Here is a 26,773-nt window from a genome sequence, read left to right as displayed (position 1 = left end):
TCAATACATGCTAACGTCTGTTAAATACGTTAAGTTTGGGAAAATAAGTTCAAAGTAAAAAATTATACAAAATATTGTTAGAATCTCACTCAATACATGCTAACGTCTGTTAAATACGTTAAGTTTGGGAAAATAAGTTCAAAGTAAAAAATTATACAAAATATTGTTAGAATCTCACTCAATACATGCTAACGTCTGTTAAATACGTTAAGTTTGGGAAAATAAGTTCAAAGTAAAAAATTATACAAAATATTGTTAGAATCTCACTCAATACATGCTAACGTCTGTTAAATACGTTAAGTTTGGGAAAATAAGTTCAAAGTAAAAAATTATACAAAATATTGTTAGAATCTCACTCAATACATGCTAACGTCTGTTAAATACGTTAAGTTTGGGAAAATAAGTTCAAAGTAAAAAATTATACAAAATATTGTTAGAATCTCACTCAATATATGCTAACGTCTGTTGAATACGTTAAGTTTGGGAAAATAAGTTCAAAGTAAAAAATTATACAAAATATTGTTAGAATCTCACTCAATACATGCTAACGTCTGTTAAATACGTTAAGTTTGGGAAAATAAGTTCAAAGTAAAAAATTATACAAAATATTGTTAGAATCTCACTCAATACATGCTAACGTCTGTTAAATACGTTAAGTTTGGGAAAATAAGTTCAAAGTAAAAAATTATACAAAATATTGTTAGAATCTCACTCAATACATGCTAACGTCTGTTAAATACGTTAAGTTTGGGAAAATAAGTTCAAAGTAAAAAATTATACAAAATATTGTTAGAATCTCACTCAATACATGCTAACGTCTGTTAAATACGTTAAGTTTGGGAAAATAAGTTCAAAGTAAAAAATTATACAAAATATTGTTAGAATCTCACTCAATACATGCTAACGTCTGTTAAATACGTTAAGTTTGGGAAAATAAGTTCAAAGTAAAAAATTATACAAAATATTGTTAGAATCTCACTCAATACATGCTAACGTCTGTTAAATACGTTAAGTTTGGGAAAATAAGTTCAAAGTAAAAAATTATACAAAATATTGTTAGAATCTCACTCAATACATGCTAACGTCTGTTAAATACGTTAAGTTTGGGAAAATAAGTTCAAAGTAAAAAATTATACAAAATATTGTTAGAATCTCACTCAATACATGCTAACGTCTGTTAAATACGTTAAGTTTGGGAAAATAAGTTCAAAGTAAAAAATTATACAAAATATTGTTAGAATCTCACTCAATATATGCTAACGTCTGTTGAATACGTTAAGTTTGGGAAAATAAGTTCAAAGTAAAAAATTATACAAAATATTGTTAGAATCTCACTCAATACATGCTAACGTCTGTTAAATACGTTAAGTTTGGGAAAATAAGTTCAAAGTAAAAAATTATACAAAATATTGTTAGAATCTCACTCAATACATGCTAACGTCTGTTAAATACGTTAAGTTTGGGAAAATAAGTTCAAAGTAAAAAATTATACAAAATATTGTTAGAATCTCACTCAATACATGCTAACGTCTGTTAAATACGTTAAGTTTGGGAAAATAAGTTCAAAGTAAAAAATTATACAAAATATTGTTAGAATCTCACTCAATACATGCTAACGTCTGTTAAATACGTTAAGTTTGGGAAAATAAGTTCAAAGTAAAAAATTATACAAAATATTGTTAGAATCTCACTCAATACATGCTAACGTCTGTTAAATACGTTAAGTTTGGGAAAATAAGTTCAAAGTAAAAAATTATACAAAATATTGTTAGAATCTCACTCAATACATGCTAACGTCTGTTAAATACGTTAAGTTTGGGAAAATAAGTTCAAAGTAAAAAATTATACAAAATATTGTTAGAATCTCACTCAATACATGCTAACGTCTGTTAAATACGTTAAGTTTGGGAAAATAAGTTCAAAGTAAAAAATTATACAAAATATTGTTAGAATCTCACTCAATACATGCTAACGTCTGTTAAATACGTTAAGTTTGGGAAAATAAGTTCAAAGTAAAAAATTATACAAAATATTGTTAGAATCTCACTCAATATATGCTAACGTCTGTTGAATACGTTAAGTTTGGGAAAATAAGTTCAAAGTAAAAAATTATACAAAATATTGTTAGAATCTCACTCAATACATGCTAACGTCTGTTAAATACGTTAAGTTTGGGAAAATAAGTTCAAAGTAAAAAATTATACAAAATATTGTTAGAATCTCACTCAATACATGCTAACGTCTGTTAAATACGTTAAGTTTGGGAAAATAAGTTCAAAGTAAAAAATTATACAAAATATTGTTAGAATCTCACTCAATACATGCTAACGTCTGTTAAATACGTTAAGTTTGGGAAAATAAGTTCAAAGTAAAAAATTATACAAAATATTGTTAGAATCTCACTCAATACATGCTAACGTCTGTTAAATACGTTAAGTTTGGGAAAATAAGTTCGAACTAAAAAATTATACAAAATATTGTTAGAATCTCACTCAATACATGCTAACGTCTGTTAAATACGTTAAGTTTGGGAAAATAAGTTCAAAGTAAAAAATTATACAAAATATTGTTAGAATCTCACTCAATACATGCTAACGTCTGTTAAATACGTTAAGTTTGGGAAAATAAGTTCAAAGTAAAAAATTATACAAAATATTGTTAGAATCTCACTCAATACATGCTAACGTCTGTTAAATACGTTAAGTTTGGGAAAATAAGTTCAAAGTAAAAAATTATACAAAATATTGTTAGAATCTCACTCAATACATGCTAACGTCTGTTAAATACGTTAAGTTTGGGAAAATAAGTTCGAACTAAAAAATTATACAAAATATTGTTAGAATCTCACTCAATACATGCTAACGTCTGTTAAATACGTTAAGTTTGGGAAAATAAGTTCAAAGTAAAAAATTATACAAAATATTGTTAGAATCTCACTCAATACATGCTAACGTCTGTTAAATACGTTAAGTTTGGGAAAATAAGTTCAAAGTAAAAAATTATACAAAATATTGTTAGAATCTCACTCAATACATGCTAACGTCTGTTAAATACGTTAAGTTTGGGAAAATAAGTTCAAAGTAAAAAATTATACAAAATATTGTTAGAATCTCACTCAATACATGCTAACGTCTGTTAAATACGTTAAGTTTGGGAAAATAAGTTCAAAGTAAAAAATTATACAAAATATTGTTAGAATCTCACTCAATACATGCTAACGTCTGTTAAATACGTTAAGTTTGGGAAAATAAGTTCAAAGTAAAAAATTATACAAAATATTGTTAGAATCTCACTCAATACATGCTAACGTCTGTTAAATACGTTAAGTTTGGGAAAATAAGTTCAAAGTAAAAAATTATACAAAATATTGTTAGAATCTCACTCAATACATGCTAACGTCTGTTAAATACGTTAAGTTTGGGAAAATAAGTTCAAAGTAAAAAATTATACAAAATATTGTTAGAATCTCACTCAATACATGCTAACGTCTGTTAAATACGTTAAGTTTGGGAAAATAAGTTCGAACTAAAAAATTATACAAAATATTGTTAGAATCTCACTCAATACATGCTAACGTCTGTTAAATACGTTAAGTTTGGGAAAATAAGTTCAAAGTAAAAAATTATACAAAATATTGTTAGAATCTCACTCAATACATGCTAACGTCTGTTAAATACGTTAAGTTTGGGAAAATAAGTTCAAAGTAAAAAATTATACAAAATATTGTTAGAATCTCACTCAATACATGCTAACGTCTGTTAAATACGTTAAGTTTGGGAAAATAAGTTCAAAGTAAAAAATTATACAAAATATTGTTAGAATCTCACTCAATACATGCTAACGTCTGTTAAATACGTTAAGTTTGGGAAAATAAGTTCAAAGTAAAAAATTATACAAAATATTGTTAGAATCTCACTCAATACATGCTAACGTCTGTTAAATACGTTAAGTTTGGGAAAATAAGTTCAAAGTAAAAAATTATACAAAATATTGTTAGAATCTCACTCAATACATGCTAACGTCTGTTAAATACGTTAAGTTTGGGAAAATAAGTTCAAAGTAAAAAATTATACAAAATATTGTTAGAATCTCACTCAATACATGCTAACGTCTGTTAAATACGTTAAGTTTGGGAAAATAAGTTCAAAGTAAAAAATTATACAAAATATTGTTAGAATCTCACTCAATACATGCTAACGTCTGTTAAATACGTTAAGTTTGGGAAAATAAGTTCAAAGTAAAAAATTATACAAAATATTGTTAGAATCTCACTCAATACATGCTAACGTCTGTTAAATACGTTAAGTTTGGGAAAATAAGTTCAAAGTAAAAAATTATACAAAATATTGTTAGAATCTCACTCAATACATGCTAACGTCTGTTAAATACGTTAAGTTTGGGAAAATAAGTTCGAACTAAAAAATTATACAAAATATTGTTAGAATCTCACTCAATACATGCTAACGTCTGTTAAATACGTTAAGTTTGGGAAAATAAGTTCAAAGTAAAAAATTATACAAAATATTGTTAGAATCTCACTCAATACATGCTAACGTCTGTTAAATACGTTAAGTTTGGGAAAATAAGTTCAAAGTAAAAAATTATACAAAATATTGTTAGAATCTCACTCAATACATGCTAACGTCTGTTAAATACGTTAAGTTTGGGAAAATAAGTTCAAAGTAAAAAATTATACAAAATATTGTTAGAATCTCACTCAATACATGCTAACGTCTGTTAAATACGTTAAGTTTGGGAAAATAAGTTCAAAGTAAAAAATTATACAAAATATTGTTAGAATCTCACTCAATACATGCTAACGTCTGTTAAATACGTTAAGTTTGGGAAAATAAGTTCAAAGTAAAAAATTATACAAAATATTGTTAGAATCTCACTCAATACATGCTAACGTCTGTTAAATACGTTAAGTTTGGGAAAATAAGTTCAAAGTAAAAAATTATACAAAATATTGTTAGAATCTCACTCAATACATGCTAACGTCTGTTAAATACGTTAAGTTTGGGAAAATAAGTTCAAAGTAAAAAATTATACAAAATATTGTTAGAATCTCACTCAATACATGCTAACGTCTGTTAAATACGTTAAGTTTGGGAAAATAAGTTCAAAGTAAAAAATTATACAAAATATTGTTAGAATCTCACTCAATACATGCTAACGTCTGTTAAATACGTTAAGTTTGGGAAAATAAGTTCAAAGTAAAAAATTATACAAAATATTGTTAGAATCTCACTCAATACATGCTAACGTCTGTTAAATACGTTAAGTTTGGGAAAATAAGTTCGAACTAAAAAATTATACAAAATATTGTTAGAATCTCACTCAATACATGCTAACGTCTGTTAAATACGTTAAGTTTGGGAAAATAAGTTCAAAGTAAAAAATTATACAAAATATTGTTAGAATCTCACTCAATACATGCTAACGTCTGTTAAATACGTTAAGTTTGGGAAAATAAGTTCAAAGTAAAAAATTATACAAAATATTGTTAGAATCTCACTCAATACATGCTAACGTCTGTTAAATACGTTAAGTTTGGGAAAATAAGTTCAAAGTAAAAAATTATACAAAATATTGTTAGAATCTCACTCAATACATGCTAACGTCTGTTAAATACGTTAAGTTTGGGAAAATAAGTTCGAACTAAAAAATTATACAAAATATTGTTAGAATCTCACTCAATACATGCTAACGTCTGTTAAATACGTTAAGTTTGGGAAAATAAGTTCAAAGTAAAAAATTATACAAAATATTGTTAGAATCTCACTCAATATATGCTAACGTCTGTTGAATACGTTAAGTTTGGGAAAATAAGTTCAAAGTAAAAAATTATACAAAATATTGTTAGAATCTCACTCAATATATGCTAACGTCTGTTAAATACGTTAAGTTTGGGAAAATAAGTTCAAAGTAAAAAATTATACAAAATATTGTTAGAATCTCACTCAATACATGCTAACGTCTGTTAAATACGTTAAGTTTGGGAAAATAAGTTCAAAGTAAAAAATTATACAAAATATTGTTAGAATCTCACTCAATACATGCTAACGTCTGTTAAATACGTTAAGTTTGGGAAAATAAGTTCAAAGTAAAAAATTATACAAAATATTGTTAGAATCTCACTCAATACATGCTAACGTCTGTTAAATACGTTAAGTTTGGGAAAATAAGTTCGAACTAAAAAATTATACAAAATATTGTTAGAATCTCACTCAATACATGCTAACGTCTGTTAAATACGTTAAGTTTGGGAAAATAAGTTCAAAGTAAAAAATTATACAAAATATTGTTAGAATCTCACTCAATACATGCTAACGTCTGTTAAATACGTTAAGTTTGGGAAAATAAGTTCAAAGTAAAAAATTATACAAAATATTGTTAGAATCTCACTCAATACATGCTAACGTCTGTTAAATACGTTAAGTTTGGGAAAATAAGTTCAAAGTAAAAAATTATACAAAATATTGTTAGAATCTCACTCAATATATGCTAACGTCTGTTGAATACGTTAAGTTTGGGAAAATAAGTTCAAAGTAAAAAATTATACAAAATACTGTTAGAAACTTATTCAATATATGCTAATGATACATAAGCTAACATATATTCAGTGAGTTTCTAACAGTATTTTGTAATACTTTTTAGTTTGAACTCATATTCCCAAACTTAACGTATTCAACAGAGGGCCACCACCATTTGTCTTTTTCAAATATATTAATAAACACTATATGATATGATTTGGAAGTGATTCAATGAAAAAAAAATCTAAACTGCTGAAAATCATTTTTTAAAAAAATCCTGTATTTAATAAAAATTATTTAATTAAAAAAAAATATCGTTTTCTAATATTTTTTATTTCAATATTTCATTTTATTTATAAAATGATGTCAATTTCAATAACCAATCAAGTGGCATTCTTTCTACCGCTGTAACACGACTTATGTCCCATTTTCTTCTTCATATCTTCGTTTCCCTAAACTGCAAGAGGGCCCTTTATTCCACGGTTGTTGTCCGTATCTATATATCACCGTGCTGAAATAATACCGTTATTATTTAGAAAGCCATTCTTAACATGGCAAGGGGAAGGAGTCTTGTAACTATTCTGTACTTTCACCTAATCATTTAATAATAAAAAAAGGGTATCATAACACTCGAATTTAACTTGACAATACGATTTTAAAAATAGCACGGTAACATAAATATGCATAAAGGCTTGCCTTTTTTCTGTTGTTCTTGGCCTTCGGGCCAGGATCAAAGTGTAGTATCTGTTCCGGCAGATACTGCAAGCAAAGACCCTATGGTCAATGTAGGGGCAACCCTTCATACCAATTGTCACTATCCAGCTCCCCTACTCCCCGGGGAGTTGGTCCTCATTTCCCCTTCACTCCTCACATTAAAAATCGGCCTTGTGCCTAATTTGCTCGGTGGGGGAGCAAATAAATACCCTGTTGTCCTTGGCCTTCGGGCCGGGATCAAAGTGTAGTATATGTTCTGCAGATGCTGCTGCTGCACTTAAGATAATTTGTACCAGTCAATATATACTGGGACAATTATTATTTTTGGTAACCAGAGTGCTCCCTTTCTGCCTACTTTTAGTTTTTACCCCACATTAAAAACGGCCTTGTGCCTAATTTGCTTTGGTGGGGAAGCAAATAAATACAATAAATATGCATAATCACTAGGGCTATGACAACAGCATATTCTTTTCATTGTTTTGACTCTCGAGTATATATCCGACACAGTTAGACACAGTTAATTAACTGAGAACCACATCACTCTACATAAAAACATATAAGATATCAATGGATATATACCTGAGAATTAAAACAAGGAAAAAAATATGCTGTTGTCATACTCCTAATAATCACACAAAATTTGGGACAAACATTTATGAAGGGACATAAGTCGTTTGTACACCGGTGCCGTGAAGGTCGTCACCGGTGAAAGCAGGCGAAACATGAGTTTCTTTTACTTGTAAAACCATAAAGTTTGTAAATTGGTGTTTTTTTTTTTGTAAGTATTGATTTCGTGATGTCGGCCCTGAAGTTGCCCCCCATCGCGACTGTCGGGGAAGTAATGCGGCTTTATCGGATCCGAGCGAAGAAGAATCTCTCGCAGAACTTCCTCCTCGACATGAACATGTGTCGGAAAATCGTCCGGTCTGCCTCGCATTTAAAGAACCATTTTGTGTGCGAAGTCGGACCGGGACCAGGCGGAATCACGCAGGCCATTATCGAAAAACAATGCCGACATTTGACGGTCATCGAAAAAGATGCACGTTTTTTGCCATCACTCAAGGTTCGTGTGGAGTTTTATAACGTAATCGGGTAATTTATAAAAAGTCGCGGCCATGGAAGAACGCGAGAAAAAAAAATTCGGTATTATTTTACTTTAAGGCCCGTCTCACGTCCGTATATAACAAAATATTTTTTGGGGTTTGTATTACTGTACACATAGATTCGAAAAAGTTGTCAAAAAACAAATATATAACAAATAAATGTTATCAAAGGCAAGATAAGTTACTTTTCTACCAAACTGGATATAATTTTCGTGTTTTTATTCAATGTAACATGTTTATTCAGCTCGAAAAACATGCAGTGTTTACCGATGTATTGGAAAATTCAAAATGGCGCCCGACTCTCTTTTAAACACGGTAAGTTCGGGAAAAGGTGTTATAAATAATAAACTAGACAAAATACTGTTAGAAATTCGCTCAATATATATTACCGTGACATAGGTTGAGATATATTCGGTGTTTTTTTAATAGTATTTTGTCTAGTTTATTATTTATAACACCTTTTCTCGAACTTACCGTGTTTAAGAGAGAGTCGGGCGCCATTTTGAATTGTCCAATACATCGGTAAACACTGCATGTTTTCCGAGCTGAATAAATATGTTACATTGAATAAAAAAAACAAAAAATATATCCAGTTTGGTAGAAAAGTAACTTATCTGGCCTTTGATAACATTTATTTGTTATATATTTGTTTTTTGACAACTTTTTCGAATCTATGTGTACAGTAATACAAACCCATTTTTTTTTTTTTTTTTTGTAGATTTTGGTGTGCTAAAAACGAATCTGAAAACCGTTTCCGTCGCAAAAAAATAGTTTTCATGATATGAAGAAATTACTTTTTCGAAAAGTGAATGATCACTTTTCCATGTAAATTTAACTTAAAATGAGCACCCACTTTCTGGCCACCTGAGAGAGGCGGCATTTTTTGTGTGTTTATTGGCTAAAAAGTTTTTTGTTTGATTTCTTTTGCATGGTATTAACCCCTAAACTCTGGGATTATTTTCCATTTCACAGCCTAGCCTTCGTTTATGCTACGCGCAAGCATAAACAAAGGCTGTTAAATGTGCACTTGCGTACGAAACTGCCTTGTCACAGTGTAGTATTGGTGAAAAATTAAAATTAGACGAAAAACAAGTAGTTTTCCAAATATTAAACCATGTAATTCTATATGTTATCACAGGTGGCCATTTTATACGTACGCGCACAGGCCATGTGTACATGCTTGCATGTATAAAATGGCCACCTGTGATAACATAGAATTACATGGTTTAATATTTGGAAAACTGTTTTTCGTCTAATTTTTCGCCAATACTACACTGTGACAAGGCAATTTGGTACGCGAGTGCACATTTAACAGCTTTCGTTTATGCTCGCGCGTAGCGTAAACGAAGGCTAGGCTGTGAAATGGAAAATAATCCCAGAGTTCAGGGGTTAATACCATACAAACGGTAAATTTGCGACGGAAACGATTACCATATTCTTTTAAAGCACACCAAAAACTACAAAAAACTATTTTTTTTTTTTCTATACGAATGTGAGACGAGCCTTAAAGTAAAATAATACCGATTTTTTTTCTGGTGCATCTGCTACTAGTCTCTCGCTTCTTGACAAGGTTCAAAAGAGAGTCGCAAACCTGATAGGCCCTGAACTGGCATCTAAGCTTCAGCCTCTGTCCCATCGACGAAATGTTGCATCCCTCTGCCTTTTCTACAAGTATTTTAGTGGTGAATGCTCTGATGAACTGCAATCACTTGTGCCCCCACGACGCGAGCACCCTCGACAAACCCGACAGGCTACTAGATCCCACCCCCACACTGTAGAGGTCCCTAGATGTAAAAGATCTTTTTACTCCAATAGTTTCTTCCCCAGAACCGAAAGACTCTGGAATTCCATTCCAGGTCCCTGCTTCCCCAACAGTACTGACGTGCAGAAGTTCAAGTGTAACGTGAACCGACACCTTGCTGCCCAAATCCCTACATAGTACCCCAGTAATTGTTGCCCCTGATAGTAGCCCCCTACACCAAAGTGGCAATTTGCCTTGTTTGGGGTGAAAATGTAATAAAAAAAAAAAATAAATAAAAAAAAAAATAATCATTAAAATGCCCCCTCTCTCAGGTGGCCAGAAAATGGGTGCTCATTTTAAGTTAATTTTACATGGAAAAGTGATCACCCACTTTTCAAAAAAGTAATTTCTTCATCGCATGAAAACTTTTTTTGCGACGGAAACGGTTTTCAGATTCGTTTTTAGCACACCGAAATCTACAAAAATAATATTTTGTTATATACGAACATGAGATGAGCCTTAATGTAAAATTTTACCAAAAATTCTTCTTAGACATTAAAAGCAAAGTACAGAGAAGATACCGAACTGAAATAATAACTGATACTTATGCAGTGTATGATCCGCGATTTCCACAAAGTTGGCTCGAGCTGAAGGAAATTTTTAAAACGCGGCAGATTTGTCGTTTAGTTGTACAAATGTTGACAGATGACAGACTTGTTTCTCACCGCGTCGGCTGCTACTCTTTTTTTGTAAAACCAAAACATCTTTGTTTATATTGGTATCAGTCACGTTTCTCTAGCCGCAGCTGCGAATGTCAGCTGCATTCCGATCTGGTCATAAAATATTTGTTATTATTTTGATTAATTCAAAGCATAATTGTCCCAATAATCCACAACCGTTGTTTTCGATTGTAGGCCAATTTCCTTTTGTTTGTTTGGCCTTGAAACAATTACGTGTGTCGCTAGCTCAGGTGACGCTCGTGTCCAACATTCCATGTTGGCATGGTTGAAACGTGACCCTCACATCACGTTCTTGGCTTGCCTCCGATTTCTTCACAGCCTGTCCCCTTATTATACAACACCAATACCCTCGAACCCTATAATCCTTTTTTTTTTTTAAATTTTTTATTTATTTATTTATTTTTTTAATTCAACTTTCACCCTAAACAAGGCACAGTGCCACTTTGATGTAGGGGGCTACCATCGGGGACAGTTGCAGGGACATTATGAAGGAAGATGATGAGCAGCAAGACATCTGTTCACATTGCACTTGGACTTTTGCATGTCATACAGTTGGGGAAACAGTAACCCGGAAGGGAGTTCCAAAGTCTGGGGAAGAAACTATTGGAGTAGAAGGAATCTCTACTGTGTAGGGGTGGGATTTAGCTGCTTGTCGGATTTGACGGAGATATTTATGTCGTTGGGGTACAAGTGCTTGTAGTTTGTCGGAGCATTCACCATTAAAATACTTGTAGAACAGGCAGAGGGATGCAACAGTTCATCGATGGGACAGAGGCTGAAGCTTAGCTGACAGTTCATGACCTATCAGGTTGGCGATTCTCTTTTGAACCTGTCTAGGAGATAGACTAGTAGCAGATGCACCAGCCCAAATGTGACAATAATACTCCATACATGGGTGAATAGTGGCCTTGTAGAGGTACAGGATACTTTCAGGCTTAAGTAATTTTCTAGCACGGTAGAGAGAGCCCACCTTCTTTGCAGCAACCTTGTATCTATAGAAGTACAGGATATTTTCAGGAATCCTTAAAAGGAACTCTTTACATTTGACACTGGTATCGCTTAATGTAAACAGAAGTTTGTTTATGAGTATATTAGAAATGTTTCATAAACTTTAAATGCGTAAAATTTAATCACGCTATTATTTCACATGTGAGGATGTGATTAAAATTTAATTTGAATTAATCATGTGATTAAAACTTATTATAATTAAAATGAACCATTTTGTTTAACAAATAAAAAAAAAAAAAAAATACAAGATTAAGTTTTAAAATGATTAAATGTGGGGTTTGTTTTACACATAGATTCGAAAAAGTTGTCAAAAAACAAATATATAACAAACGTTATCAAATGTTACTTTTCTACCTAACTGGATAATTTTTTAGTTTTTTTTTATTTAATGTAACGTTTAATCAGCTCGAAAAACATACAGTGTTTGCCGACGTATTTGGAAAATGCAAATGGCGTCATACTCACTGTTGAACACGGTAAGTTTGGGAAAACGAGTTTAAACAAAAAAATTAGACAAAATACTGTTAGAAACTCACTCAATATATGTTACCGTGACATAGGCGGACATATATTTGGTGGGTTTCTAACAGTATTTTGTATAATTTGTTTGTTTCAACTCATTTTCCCAAACTTACCGTGTTCAACAACGAGCATGCCACCATTTTTCTTTTTAAAATATATCGATAAACACTGTATGATTTTTTAAGCAATTACACGTTTTAAAGCGAGTAAAACCACTAAAAACCTTTCCACACAGGTAGAAGAGTAACTTATCTTGCCTTTGGTAACATTTATTTGTTACATTTTTGCATTTTGAACACTTTTTCGAATCTATGTGTACAGTAACACAAACCCTAAATGTGTTTTATTTTATAATTAAAAACACTCTTCCCATGTTAAGAATGGCTTTCAAAATATTATTTCAGCACGGTACCAGAAATACATAAGTGCCTAAAATTTTACTTTGTATTGTTCAATGTTTTTAATTATAAGTTATAAAATAAAACACATATAATAATTTTGAACCTTTATCTTGCATTATTTGCATGTGGACCAGATCTCATCCTGGCTGTGTTATTAAAAAAACGCTCTGCCGAGGTTGCTCCAGTTCTCTCCAAACTGAACGAATCCTACTTTCCCGACTGCTGGAAAACTGCTTCTGTGGTACCAGTCTTCAAGAATTCTGGTGAAAGAAATTTTTGTAGATCTTTTTTCTTTTATCAACGTTTCTTTTATCTTTTCAGGTTTTGTCGGATGCATTCGAGAATCAAATGAGTGTCATCCATGGTGATATTTTAAACTTCAACATGGAAAATGCATTTCCAGAGGAGCTTAAGAAACCCTGGAAATCCTATCCACCCTTTATTCATATCATCGGAAATCTACCATTTAACATCTCGACGCCGCTTCTTATAAAATGGCTGGCGGATATCTCTGAGAGACGGGGCGCTTGGAGTTATGGACGGACCAGACTAACCCTGACCTTTCAGAAAGAAGTGGCCGAGCGAATTGTAGCCCCTATAGCTGCGGACAACCGCTGCCGACTTTCAGTAATCTGCCAACACCTTTGTGATGTCAATCTCAAATTTATCATCCCAGGTTCGTTGAATGGTGATTTTTTTTTTTTTTTTTTTTTTTTTTAATGAATTTGAGCATTTCCTTTCTTTTCTTTTCTTTCCTTTTGTTTTTGCTGATATGAATTAAAAAGTTTGAGACCAACTGTAACATTACATACGAGACCCACATGTTGTATGTAGTCTATGGCGCAATGGTTTTAGCTGCTCTACTATATTCAGCAGAAATCTACGCACTGTACAGGGTCCATATAAAGAGGTAGGAAGCAACCACGCCACCTAAGAAAAATTATGAACTCTCTGGTCCCCCCTCGCCAATCTTTCACGAAAAACACCCGTCTAGCTGAATCCACTGTGAAAAATTTCCCCCACTCTATATCTGTGCCTAAATCAAAACGTGGATTCCATGAACAAAGCTTCTTTCTTAGAACTGCACGCCTGTGGAACTCTGTTCCGTCTGGTTGCTTCCCACCGGACTACAACTTGGATGTCTTCAAGTCCAACGTTAACAAGTTCCTGATGAACCGCCCCCTTAAGTAAACACTTCATCAAATCTCCACACTAATGTAATGTACTTGCAATAACCCTTATCCCTGAGTGGCTTCCGGGCCTTGATAAGTGGTGATCACTGTGTAAAAAAAAAAAAAAAAAAAAAAAAAAAAATGGAATGATTTTATACCAACAGAGCCACACAACTACAATGGACTGGACATGTGGCCAGAATGGAAAATAATCGCATTCCAAAAATCCTATTGTATGGAGAATTAGAAAACGGGTACAGAAAGATTGGTGGGCAGAAACTCTGCTACAAAAATGCGATAAAACGCCACCTAAAAGCAATGAATATGAACACAAAAATTGGGAAGAGCTAACAACAAACCAAAGTTGCTGGCGCCGTAGTCTTCACAAAGGAAAGACAAAAATGCCAGGTGTGAACGAAAACATTACCAAAGGCCTGGTAAGTACACATGCACTACTTGTGGGGAAACTTTCCACACTGAGCATGGATAAAGCACCGAAACCCTGACTAGTCCTATTGTTTGGGTCTCTCTTGCACTTGGTTCACCAGGTATATTCGCTAGATAAATCTTGAAATTCTTTTTTTATGATTGTTGGAATAATTAAGATCTTCCTAAGATTCCAGTTTCGTTTCATTTTGGTATTTCGTTTTCTTCTCCCTCTCATTTCTGTTTAGGTCAGCATCATAAGGGACACTGACTTCAACTAAGGTTGCTACTTTCTCCTTGTTGTCCCATATAACTATTTCAGGTGAAATTAGTTTTCGTCATTGGGAAAATTCGCCACTTAAAAAATTTTTTTTTTTTTTTTTAAATAAATAAATAAAGATATGTTACATAAAAAATAATGCGAACAAGAGAGACGTGTCATTTGATGGACATTTTTTCTTCTTTGAGTTGCTTCTAAATAAATCTACGTCATCTTTCATTGGGAAAATTCGCCATTTTGAGTGCACACCGTGTGTGTGTGTGTGTGTGTGTGTGTGTGTGTGGTTTTATTTTTACTTTTGGTCACTTCAAACAAGGCATATATGGTACTGGATCTTAAGGGGTTACTGTGATCGGGGCCAGTTTTATAGAGAGACAACCTGAGTGGGGAGTTGAGCAGCAAGATGTTTGTTCACATCTACCTGTTTTATGTTTTATCTATTTTTTTTTTCAATCTTATCTTTTTATTTTGCTGGGGATGGGGCATCCTACAATATGCTAGACATTCACCCACTATTTTAGATCTTTTTAGAATTGTGACTTCCGTTGTTTGGGTCTCTCTTGCACTTGGTTCACCAGGTATATTCGCTAGATTGAAATTCTTTTTTTATGATTGTTGGAATAATTAAGATCTTCCTAAGATTCCAGTTTCGTTTCATTTTGGTATTTCGTTTTCTTCTCCCTCTCATTTCTGTTTAGGTCAGCATCATAAGGGACACTGACTTCAACTAAGGTTTCTACTTTCTCCTTATTGTCCCATATAACTATTTCAGGTTTAACAACCTCGTTTTCTAGGTGCGTATTTGTAGGGATTGCATTGAAACACTTGACTTCATCTTGGATCAGAGCCAACAAACAACTCCCTCCCCAATTTCTCTATGCAGACTGAAGCTACACTCAACGATGTGGAAATCACCTCATGTCTGCTATACTAATTAAGAAATGCTTAGCTGAGCTAGCCCCTATACTTTCCAAGCTCTACAATAAATGCCTTGCTGAATCTTGCTTCCCTAATAGCTGGAAGATGGCCTCTCTGGTACCAGTGTACAAGAATTTTGGTGAAAGAACTGACCCTCTCAATTATCGCCCTATCCGTCTTCTCCCTGTCGTCGCTAAAATCTTTGAAACCTTAATTAATCAAGCACTAGTCCACCACCTCGCAAAAGCTAATCTCTCCGACAAACAGTATGAATTTAGGCAATGTTGTTCTACTGCAGATATTTTAAGTCATCTCTGAATGTATATACCATTGGATATGCAGGCGAAGCCAATACTGTAACCCTTGATATATCCTAGACCTTTGACAAAGTCTGACATGAAAAGTTGCTAATGAAAATTAAATTGTACAGTATAACTGGACATATACTTTTCTGAACTTTTGAGATGAGGATTTATTATTTGTATTATTATTCATCGGACTACTGTTCTCAACTTGAGTGTGATTTTCACAACGTTTCGATCGATATAACCTCTGATCTTCTTCAGGTGTATCTTATCGAACTCAGGAATGTTTCTGTTGAACTCGGGAATTTGGACGGAATTTTGAGCGGAAACCTTTATTTACTTCACGGAGGTAGCATGCTCTAAGTAATTTGCAAATGTATTTTTCGGCCTTGAGGATTGAACCTTCAACCTTCAGGAGAATATCACTTTTATACTCTAACCACTGCGCCACGGGTCGTTGCGTATACTAACATAATTAGATCTTTCTTAGACAATAGGACTATCCAGGTTGTCATTGATGGACGTACATCCACACTGCATAACATTAATGTGGGAGTGCATCAGGGGTCGATCCTTGGACCACTATTATTACTGATATTCATTAGTGACCTCCTGATAATATTGTGTTCGAGATGGGTATATTTGCTGATGAAACACTGCTCTTTAATATGCACGAGGGAATAACAGATGTACACAAATCTAAAACAAGGCAGAATCATTAGAAAATGACCTCCAGACTATAGTGGAATGGAGCCGCAAATGGATGATAACATTTAATGCGAGTAAAACTAAGCTGCTCTCCTTTAACAATTACAAGAAACCTTTCCAACCACTGATATCCATGACAAATAACACCCTACCTGAGAATTCTTCCTTCAAATTCCTTGGTGTAATATTCATGGGTAATATGAACTGGAACAAATACATGGAGAACATTGCAAAGGCTGCTGTAAAGAAAGTGGGTTCCCTCTATTTTGCTAGAAGACTACTCACACCTGAGAGTATCCTGTATCTCTACAAGGTCACCATTCGTCCATGCATTGAATATTGTTGCCAGATCTGGGCTGGTGCATCTACCACTAGTCTCTCACTCTTGGAATCTAACAGGTCCTGCTTTGTCGACTAAGCTTCAACCTCTGTCCCATCATCGCAATGTTGCATCCCTGTGTCTGTTTTACAAATATTTTAATGGATTGTGCTCTGATAAACTTGTTGCATTTGTGCCCTCCAGATGTACATATCTTGACAAATTATTAGAGTAGAAAACCCGGCAATTGGGGACCTCAACAGAGAAGGGGTGTGATTTTGTTGCTAAGCGGGTTTGTCATATTTTAATTTATGCAGATTGCATATGAATTATTATAAAATTAATTATTATATATTATGAAGAATAATTTGCCTGGTGGACTAAAAAAAAAAATAATAATGACGTCGTTCATCAAATTCCATCTGTGTTTACTATATAACATCAACTGATATTTGGGCTTGACGATGAATGCCCTGAAAAGTTCACTTTTGATTAATGTTTACTTTTAAAATATGCAAACAAAGAAATGATTTGCAGCGATTTTAAACGGTACTTTTATCGTAAATTGAAGTCACTAATAAGAAAAAATTAAAATAAAATGGTGAGGTAGACATAAGATCATTCGATCTGTAGTGGAATGCTCTAATTCTCAGTTATATCTCCAGATGACAAGAAATCTGTTTGTTTCTTTTTATAAGAAGAAATGGTTTACTGAGATTTTATTATTTCCCTTGGCAGTGTAACGTAAAATATTCCCCTTGTAAAAATTCTTCTTTTTTATCTGTAAGAGAGAAAATACTTTTGATACTTATCAGATGAATTTCTGTGCAAAACATATCTGCCAGAAATATAAATTACCTTTATGCAAAATTTAACACTGCCAGAAATATAAATTACCTTTATGCAAAATTTAACACTGCCAGAAATATAAATTACCTTTATGCAAAATTTAACACTGCCAGAAATATAAATTACCTTTGTGCAAAATTTAACACTGCCAGAAATATAAATTACCTTTATGCAAAATTTAACACTGTCAGAAATATAAATTACCTTTGTGCAAAATTTAACACTGCCAGAAATATAAATTACCTTTGTGCAAAATTTAACACTGCCAGAAATATAAATTACCTTTGTGCAAAATTTAACACTGCCAGAAATATAAATTACTTTTGTACAAAATTTAACATTGCCAGAAATATAAATTACCATTATGCAAAATTTAACACTGCCAGACATATAAATTACTTTTATGCAAAATTTAACACTGCCAGAAATATAAATTACCTTTATGCAAAATTTAACACTGCCAGACATATAAATTACCATTATGCAAAATTTAACACTGCCAGAAATATAAATTACCTTTATGCAAAATTTAACACTGCCAGAAATATAAATTACCTTTGTGCAAAATTTAACACTGTCAGAAATATAAATTACCATTATGCAAAATTTAACACTGCCAGAAATATAAATTTCTTTTATGCAAAATTTAACACTGCCAGAAATATAAATTACCTTTGTGCAAAATTTAACACTGCCAGAAATATGAATTACCTTTGTGCAAAATTTAACACTGCCAGAAATATGAATTACCTTTGTGCAAAATTTAACACTGCCAGAAATATAAATTACCTTTGTGCAAAATTCAACACTGCCAGAAATATAAATTACCATTATGCAAAATTTAACACTGCCAGAAATATAAATAACCTCTGTGCAAAATTTAACACTGCCAGAAATATAAATTACCTCTGTGCAAAATTTAACACTGCCAGAAATATAAATAACCTGTGCAAAATTTAACACTGCCAGAAATATAAATAACCTCTGTGCAAAATTTAACACTGCCAGACATATAAATTACCATTATGCAAAATTTAACACTGCCAGAAATATAAATTACCTTTATGCAAAATTTAACACTGCCAGAAATATAAATTACCTTTGTGCAAAATTTAACACTGCCAGAAATATAAATTACCTTTGTGCAAAATTTAACACTGCCAGAAATATAAATTACCTTTGTGCAAAATTTAACACTGCCAGAAATATAAATTACTTTTATGCAAAATTTAACACTGCCAGAAATATAAATTATTTTTATGCAAAATTTAACACTGCCAGAAATATAAATTACTTTTATGCAAAATTTAACACTGCCAGAAATATAAATTACCATTATGCAAAATTTAACACTGTCAGAAATATAAATTACCATTATGCAAAATTTAACACTGCCAGAAATATAAATAACCTCTGTGCAAAATTTAACACTGCCAGACATATAAATTACCATTATGCAAAATTTAACACTGCCAGAAATATAAATTACCTTTATGCAAAATTTAACACTGCCAGAAATATAAATTACCTTTGTGCAAAATTTAACACTGTCAGAAATATAAATTACCATAATGCAAAATTTAACACTGCGAGAAATATAAATAACCTCTGTGCAAAATTTAACACTGCCAGAAATATAAATTACCTCTGTACAAAATTTAACACTGCCAGAAATATAAATTACTTTTATGCAAAATTTAACACTGCCAGAAATATAAATTACCATTATGCAAAATTTAACACTGTCAGAAATATAAATTACCATTATGCAAAATTTAACACTGCCAGAAATATAAATAACCTCTGTGCAAAATTTAACACTGCCAGAAATATAAATTACCTCTGTACAAAATTTAACACTGCCAGAAATATAAATTACTTTTATGCAAAATTTGCAAAAGATAGGCTCAGCCATTTTGGAACCTATTAGGAAGGACTTTGCACACACAAAGCGCCAGTAGGGCAGCTGGAGATAGGCATGTATAGATACCTTGTTGTAAATAATTTGCCTGGGGGAATTACTTACTGCTTGTGAATCGATTTTGCTTGTCATTACACAATAATGCTTCAAAGTTTACCTACTTATGGGGGAATTTTACAGGGTTAAATTTGTTTCGTATCGTTCCAAATATTTACTGATTTATTTTTATTTTTGTATGAAAATGAAAACTTTTCGTATTGTTTCATTTTTTTCATTTTTCATTTTGATTTGTACATTTATAAATATTTAATCACAACCAGAATATGGCCAAAGGGACCAAAGATTAACACAAATCCATAAAACATGAAAAGTTATAATTAGGGCAACTTAAAAATTGCATTTATTAATCATGTTGAGTAATTTGACAAAGTGATTATATATAAAAAAAATTCAGAAATAAAAATATTTAAATTTCATATTATAAGAACATTTAATAAGCATTAATTGTAATTTTTAGCTTGCCCTAATTATAATAAAAAAATAATATAATAATAAAAAATGAAACAAAACTTGACTAAAACAAAATGAAATGTAAAATTTTTGTGATGAAAAGGTGGAACCCGATCACCCCGGTCCTTCCTGATTATGTCCTTGTGATTTATTTACAGTGTTTGACCTCTGCCTCATCCCTCAACTTTACGTTCCTGTTTCTGAGTGTTCTGTTGTGGGAGGAGAGGAGGTCTGCTTATTTTGCGTCAAATATTCACTTTACGACACATCAGTTTTTTTTTTAATATCTTCTTCACATCTCTTGCTGTTGTCCTTGAGTGGTTTGCGTCCTGACGTCAGTGCCTGGAACAAAAGCTCTCTCATGCATAACAAAAAACGCAAGTCTCATTTCTCTGGGCAATTGGAAATTTATTTGTTTCATGGTTGAAGTCATGACCCTATTCTCTGCTTATCCTTAGAAGGAAGGTGGGAATTTTTCTATCAATTGCTACCTCTCGTTGCTTCCTCTCGTTGCTTCCACGAGAAGTCTTTTATCTTCTCAGAAATAACTGACGACTGCATCACGGCCAGCCAAGAAGGTGGAGAAGAATACCATGGAAACAGCGTTGGGGGTCGGCAATATTGCGGAGCAGCAGGGAGTGGGGGACCATGTGTTATTACAGGACTAGTGGTAGATGCATCTGCCCGAATGTGGCAACAATATTCCATGCATGGGCGAATTTGTAAAGATACAGGATACTCTCAGGTGTGAGTAATTTTCGATGTCGACTCAAACTGTCGACTCTAAACTTAAATTGAACTCTAATTGTCTAAGCACGCGTGTTACTTCCTTTTTATATTTGGGGATGGCGTGTTTTGTGGGAGGTCTCCAAATGGATACACATGCAGTTAACACGTTCACAACACATCCAGAGCAGTGTCGCCAGGTTTGATGAGTCTTAACCTTTTGACATCCATCACATTCTATACATCCTGCACTAATTCTGCTATTCATGTTATGGACTCCATGACATTAAGAACGATTCCGTTTGCAAAATTTACACGAGCAAATTGTATTTAACATAAAATGTATTATTTCTTTTTGGTCATTTAAGGCCACAACAGATGAAAGTTTTTGACATTTCAATCTCTATGTATTTTTTTTTTTTTTAAACTATTTGGGGGAAAAGGGTAATATTTTTTTATTAGGTAAAATAATTCTTGATTTTAATTTCTTTTTATTCCAGGCAAAGTCTTTGTCCCTCCTCCGAAAGTCGACGTTGGTGTTGTATCACTTGTTCCACTTGTCGAACCAAAAATTAAACTTCCCTTTAAACTTGTTGAAAAAGTTTTGCGACATATTTTTCATCATCGAAACAAGAAATGCTTCTATGGCATCAAGTAAGTGTTTACCATTTTTTTTACCATTTTCTTTTAACCATTTTTTTTTACCATTTTTTTTTTTTTTTTTTTACCATTTTTTTTTATCACCATTTTTTTTTTACCATTTTTTTGTCTTACCATTTTTTTTTTCTTTGAAGGAATCTTGTAAAAAATTTTTAATTCTGTTTTTCAAAAAACATTTTTTCCAATCCAATTTAAAAAAAAAAAAATTTTTTTTCCAATCCAACATTTCAAAAATTATTTTTTCCATTCCAATTTTTCCAAAAGATATAAATTTTTTCCAATCCAATTTTTCCCAAAAAATATTTTACTTTAATTTTACAAAAAAAAAATTTTTTTATTCTAATATTTTTGAAGAAATAAATTTTTGACTTCAAAAAGAAAATTTTTTACATCAATTTTTCAAAAAATATTTTAATCCAATTTAAAAATGATTTACCCCCCCCCACACACACAAAAAAAAAAATTAATTTAATTTTCAAAAAGAAAAAAAAAAATCAGATGTTAGTGGAATTGTCCATCCGTATCTTGGCAAGAAATTGTAAAAAATGTAAAAGATAAAATTTGGTAAAAAGAGAAACTGTTTCGGTTTTGAAATCTGAAAAAAAAAAGCATTCCATCATCTTTTTTCCACAGTTATCTACAGGAATTTCTTTTTGATGAAGTCAAAGAAAAGACAATTTTTTTTTTTTTTTTTGCAAATATTTTGTATTGTCATTTGCTGCTTAATATATGAGATTTATCCATCTAGAAAGAAAACTCTGATACAAAATCTAGGAGATAGAGGCTTCTTCGGTCCTGGCCGACAACATTCCTAGAGCTGGTGACTCAAACGAATTCTCCAAATCTAATTTGCTTAAGGCTATTTGCTAATAGGCTCTTTCAAGAAAAAGAGTTTTTACTCCAATTTTCCAAAGAAATAAACTTTTTTTATGATAATCTTTTGGAAGGATATTTTTTTACTCCAATTTTTCAAAAAAAAAAATTGTTTTATTCTTATTTAAAAATGTTTCAAATCCAATTTTTTCAAAAAAGAAAAATTTTTTAATCTAATGTTTTAAATCCAATTTTTTCAAAACGAAAAATTTTTTTAATCTAATGTTTTAAATTTAATTTTTTCAAAACAAAAATTATTTTTAATCTAATGTTTTAAATTTAATTTTTCCAAAACAAGAAATTTTTTAATCTAATATTTTAAATTCAGTTTTTCCAAAATGAAAATTTTTTTAAATCTAATGTTTTAAATCCAATTTTTCCAAAATCAGCCCAGTCGTTTTCGAGTCCATAAGGAACAAACACTCTCACACACACAAAGCTCCTTTTATATAATAGTAGAAATAATTACAAATTAAAAAATGGTGACAAAATATTTGAGTTGCTCCCACTCTTATCCCCATTACAATAATATGTATCAGTGTTTTGATAAATATCACTGGTCTATTTCCAATTTCAAAACCGGAAGCCGCTCATAAGTAGACTGTTTCTCGTTTACCAAAAACTTTGAAGATTTTTAAACATTTCAATGTTTACTTTTTTTTCATATAGGCTTTTATAATAGTTTTTAAATATCTATAAAGTATATATATAAAAAAAAAAAAAATTCAAGGGAAATAACTCGCATTGGAGTTACTTCCCTTGAGGTCTTTAAGTTTGTTTTTTTTAAATCTTATCTATATATTAATAGGATAAAGTGTGTGTTATTTATTTTGTGAGTCACGCTTACATCTGAGTGAATGTCGTTTAATTGTTATGGACTTCCATTTCTTGTAATTAAATCTTCATAAGTTAATAATTTCTTATAAAGAATTTTTCATAAGTTTTGGTTTCGATTGTAGCTGATGGCACTTAAGTCATCTTATTTTTATAAATAATTTTACCAAGAATTCTTTATAAATTTTGGTTTCGATTATAGCCGAAGGAACTAAAGTCCTATATATATATATATATATATATATATATATATGCATATCTTTCTTTCATAAGTAAGTGAGGGGGGGGCCTGTCTCTTCATAGTGTGGACTCAGTGGTTTGGAGCAGAGTGAGACCCCAGTGAAATGTGTTTTCTCTCAACGGTCTGAGTCTCCAGGGGGTCGGCAGAGGCGTCCTCGAGGCTATTGTTGCCTTTCATTATATTCAGAACCAGGTAGGTTTAGCCCAACAGAACTTTATTCCACTAATCTCCATAAACCAATCTCAAAAAGGATTTTACTTCTCAAGTCTTTGAGGGACTTTTCCCCCTTTCTTCTTCTCTCTCAATCTACACCTCTTATCACCACTAAAGTGGGAGGACCCCAGTACTTTCATCCCCACTCCCGTTAAGTTTTTACTTTTTTTTTACCATCACTTATGGGATGGTTTTCGAAGGTCAAATGTATAAGGCACCATAAGGAAATCGGTTATGTAGGTGGCCGGCTTTCCGAAGGGGCTTCATGGCCATTTAAAAAATTACTGACCTCTTGACAGTTACCTACTTGACTTGATTTTCTGGTGGTCTCTCAAATAAAACTTAAGTGCCAATTTTCACAGCCTGAAACCATTTTATGATTCCAACTTAGATCCTTCAGCTATCCAGCTTGTGGGGAGGGGGTCATTTTGATTATCTGTTAAGAAACAGATACAACGATGATGATGATGAAGAAACAGCATCATCATCGTCGTTACATCCAACAATGTGAAATCCCTCCAACTTGTGTCAAAAGGACCCTCTCCCCCCGACGCTGACTGCTTCCTAATCCAGCAAGTAAGGCTACTCGACATTGCCCCGTCCACCATCTGGTTACACATATGTGATCAGACATATAATCCTGGAATGTTAATTGTGTGCGTGTGTGTGTGCAGATATAGTCCTGGATTGTTTATTATTGTTGTTGGAGAAAATTAAGTTATCTTACCTCAGATAAATACACATGTATACAGGCGGAAATTTGTTCTTCAGTTGTGTATATCTATGGAGCGAACGTGAGCTGCGTGCGTCCATGATCGTGTCGAGGCGAAAAGAGAGAAATGGAAGTGGAGAAAGAAAGGTAAAAGGGGAAATTAGTAACGCCCTCTGTCTGCAGTAGACGAAGTCAATAAGGGTTGATAACTTTTCTACTGTTTCTTTTGCAATTTGTGTCTGTCAAACCTGTTAGTAGCTGCAATAGTCTGCTATACGTCGCACCAATACAACAACCCGTTCCCTGCATTGCAATAGCCTTCTTATACTCTTTCATATCTACCAGCAATGGTTCAAGCAAATTACGTTTTTCTATTTAAAAATTTTTTTTTTAATCATGTTCACTCCTTACAAAGCATATCGCCACATGGATGTAAGGGGCTACTATTTGGGGCCATGTCTAGGAAAGATTAACAAGATATTTGTTTATGTTACATTTAAAATTCTGCATATCAGTACAGCCAGGGAAGCAGGCAGCAGGAAGGGAATTCCAAAGTCTAGCCCCTCGAGGGAAGAAACTAATAGAATAGAAAGCTTTCTGGCATTTAGGGACAACAACAGTGAAGGGGTGAGATCTTGTTGCTAAACAGATTTGTCGGGGATATTTACGTCGAGGGGATACAAGTGAAACGAGTTCATCAGAACACATTCCATTAAAATATTTGTAAAACAGGCACAGTGATGCAAAATTGCAGTGATGGGACAGGGGCTGGAGCTTAGTTGATAAAGTGGGACCGATTAGATTGACAACTTTTTTTTGGACTTTATCTAAGAGCGAGAGACTAGTGGTAGATGCACCAGCCCAGATGTGGCAACAATACGCCATGCATGGGAGAATGGTGGTACAGGATACTCTCAGGTGTGAGTAGTCTTCTAGCTCGATAAAGGGAACCTACCTTCTTTGCAGCAATATCCTCTATTATTTTTACTTATAATGATTTACTTGGATTCAATTAAAATATATTCAATTCATTTTGTTTTCATTACAGAACTCTATTTCCGGAAAATCAGTTGGAACTGGCAGAAGAAATGCTGGAAAAGTCTGGCGTGAAACCATCATTCACTTCCTACCAATTATCGATGGAAGACTACAATGCACTGTGCCATGCATACAACGAGATTTGCCAACGGATCCCGGCTGTCTTTGACTACGATTACAGAGCAATGCCAAGTAATCGTCTTGCTCAAATCCAGAAAATCGCTCAACAAATGGAATCGGACAGTTTATCAGAAAATGCAAAATGGCCGTCGTTTAGATGCGATTCTTGACCATAATCATTGCAGTCTTTACTGAATTCTTTGACGACATGGATCCGTCAGGTTAGGTACTTATTCTATGCGATGCTAAAGAAACTTCCTTTTCACTGTACTATGAACTTGTACTCGTTTAAAAAAAAAAAATCAGCTCAGCCATTTAGGAGTGCATAGGGAATGAAATCATGCACAAACTTCCTTTTCAGTCTGATGAATCCAAATAACCAATCCTCATCTCCAAAAATTCAGAAACGTTTAAAAATGATAAAATGTATATATGCACATATGTAAAGATAACACGTTTAGTCAACTTGCCAAGGTCTAAATTTGTTCCTTTTCAGGGCTTTACGGTGCAAGTGAAACAATTGCATTTGGTGACTAGAAATAATAAAGCGCTTATCTTTTAGCGATTGTGTTTCTTTCATCGACGATCTTTCAAAGCTCATTGCTGAGGGAAAAATGTCTTTCCAATCTTTTTTTATATTTATTTTTATCTATATATCTATAAAAGTGAGGTTTGTGTGTGCAAGGACACTTCTCAACCTATATACTCAGCAAATTTTTGATCTACAGAATTGAAATGTTGTATGCAGGGCATTCAGGCGCATGGAAAACTTTTTAATCGGATTTCATCTGGAAAAAGGGCTGCCAAGAGGCCAAAATTGAAAAGTTGGTACTTGAGGATCATCAGATTTTTATCTGTTTGTAAACTGTTTCACGAATGCGCATGCGTGGTCGTTCACATGACAGATTCCTTACGTTAAATATAAGTTGGTTTGAAAACACTTCTTAAAGATCATGTCAAATTGGCCTAATGATAATCGTACTTGACTAACTCTCCTTAGGTTTTGGTTTTGATCTCAGCTCGAGTATTTTTTTAACTTACAAAAAGTAAACTGTTTAGAAAAAAAATGATACTCTCAGTTTCTTTCCGTTTTCTTTTTACTTCATTTTTTTTTTTAAAGAAATTTAATGCTACGTTTAATACCTATGGTATTAATATCTTCTCTTCTCTTCTCTATATAAAT

The 26,773-nt window shown here is 32.5% G+C and overlaps 1 protein-coding gene across 2 annotated transcripts in view; it reads left to right on the top strand.

Annotated features, from left to right (window-relative positions):
- LOC145259076 (dimethyladenosine transferase 1, mitochondrial-like) overlaps positions 1–26,151 on the top strand; it is a 248,508-nt gene extending 222,357 nt beyond the window's left edge. The window contains exons 1-4 of one of the 2 annotated variants that reach the window (XM_080116707.1): positions 7,911–8,313; positions 13,087–13,441; positions 21,400–21,553; positions 25,481–26,151. In XM_080116707.1, the coding sequence (XP_079972833.1) occupies positions 8,047–8,313; positions 13,087–13,441; positions 21,400–21,553; positions 25,481–25,760 (1,056 nt within the window). In that variant the 5' untranslated portion in view covers positions 7,911–8,046 and the 3' untranslated portion in view covers positions 25,761–26,151. Of the gene's footprint in view, positions 1–7,910; positions 8,314–13,086; positions 13,442–21,399; positions 21,554–25,480 lie in introns of those variants that run through there. The other variant, XM_080116708.1, reaches the window with a different exon arrangement.
- The last annotated feature ends 622 nt before the right edge of the window (positions 26,152–26,773 follow it).

This window comes from Euprymna scolopes, chromosome 34 (genome assembly GCF_053919585.1).
Source record: "Euprymna scolopes isolate OS-2025 chromosome 34, ASM5391958v1, whole genome shotgun sequence".
Classification (NCBI taxonomy): domain Eukaryota; kingdom Metazoa; phylum Mollusca; class Cephalopoda; order Sepiida; family Sepiolidae; genus Euprymna; species Euprymna scolopes.
Note: the sequence above shows the minus strand (reverse complement) of the source record. Positions and strands in the feature narration are given on the sequence as shown.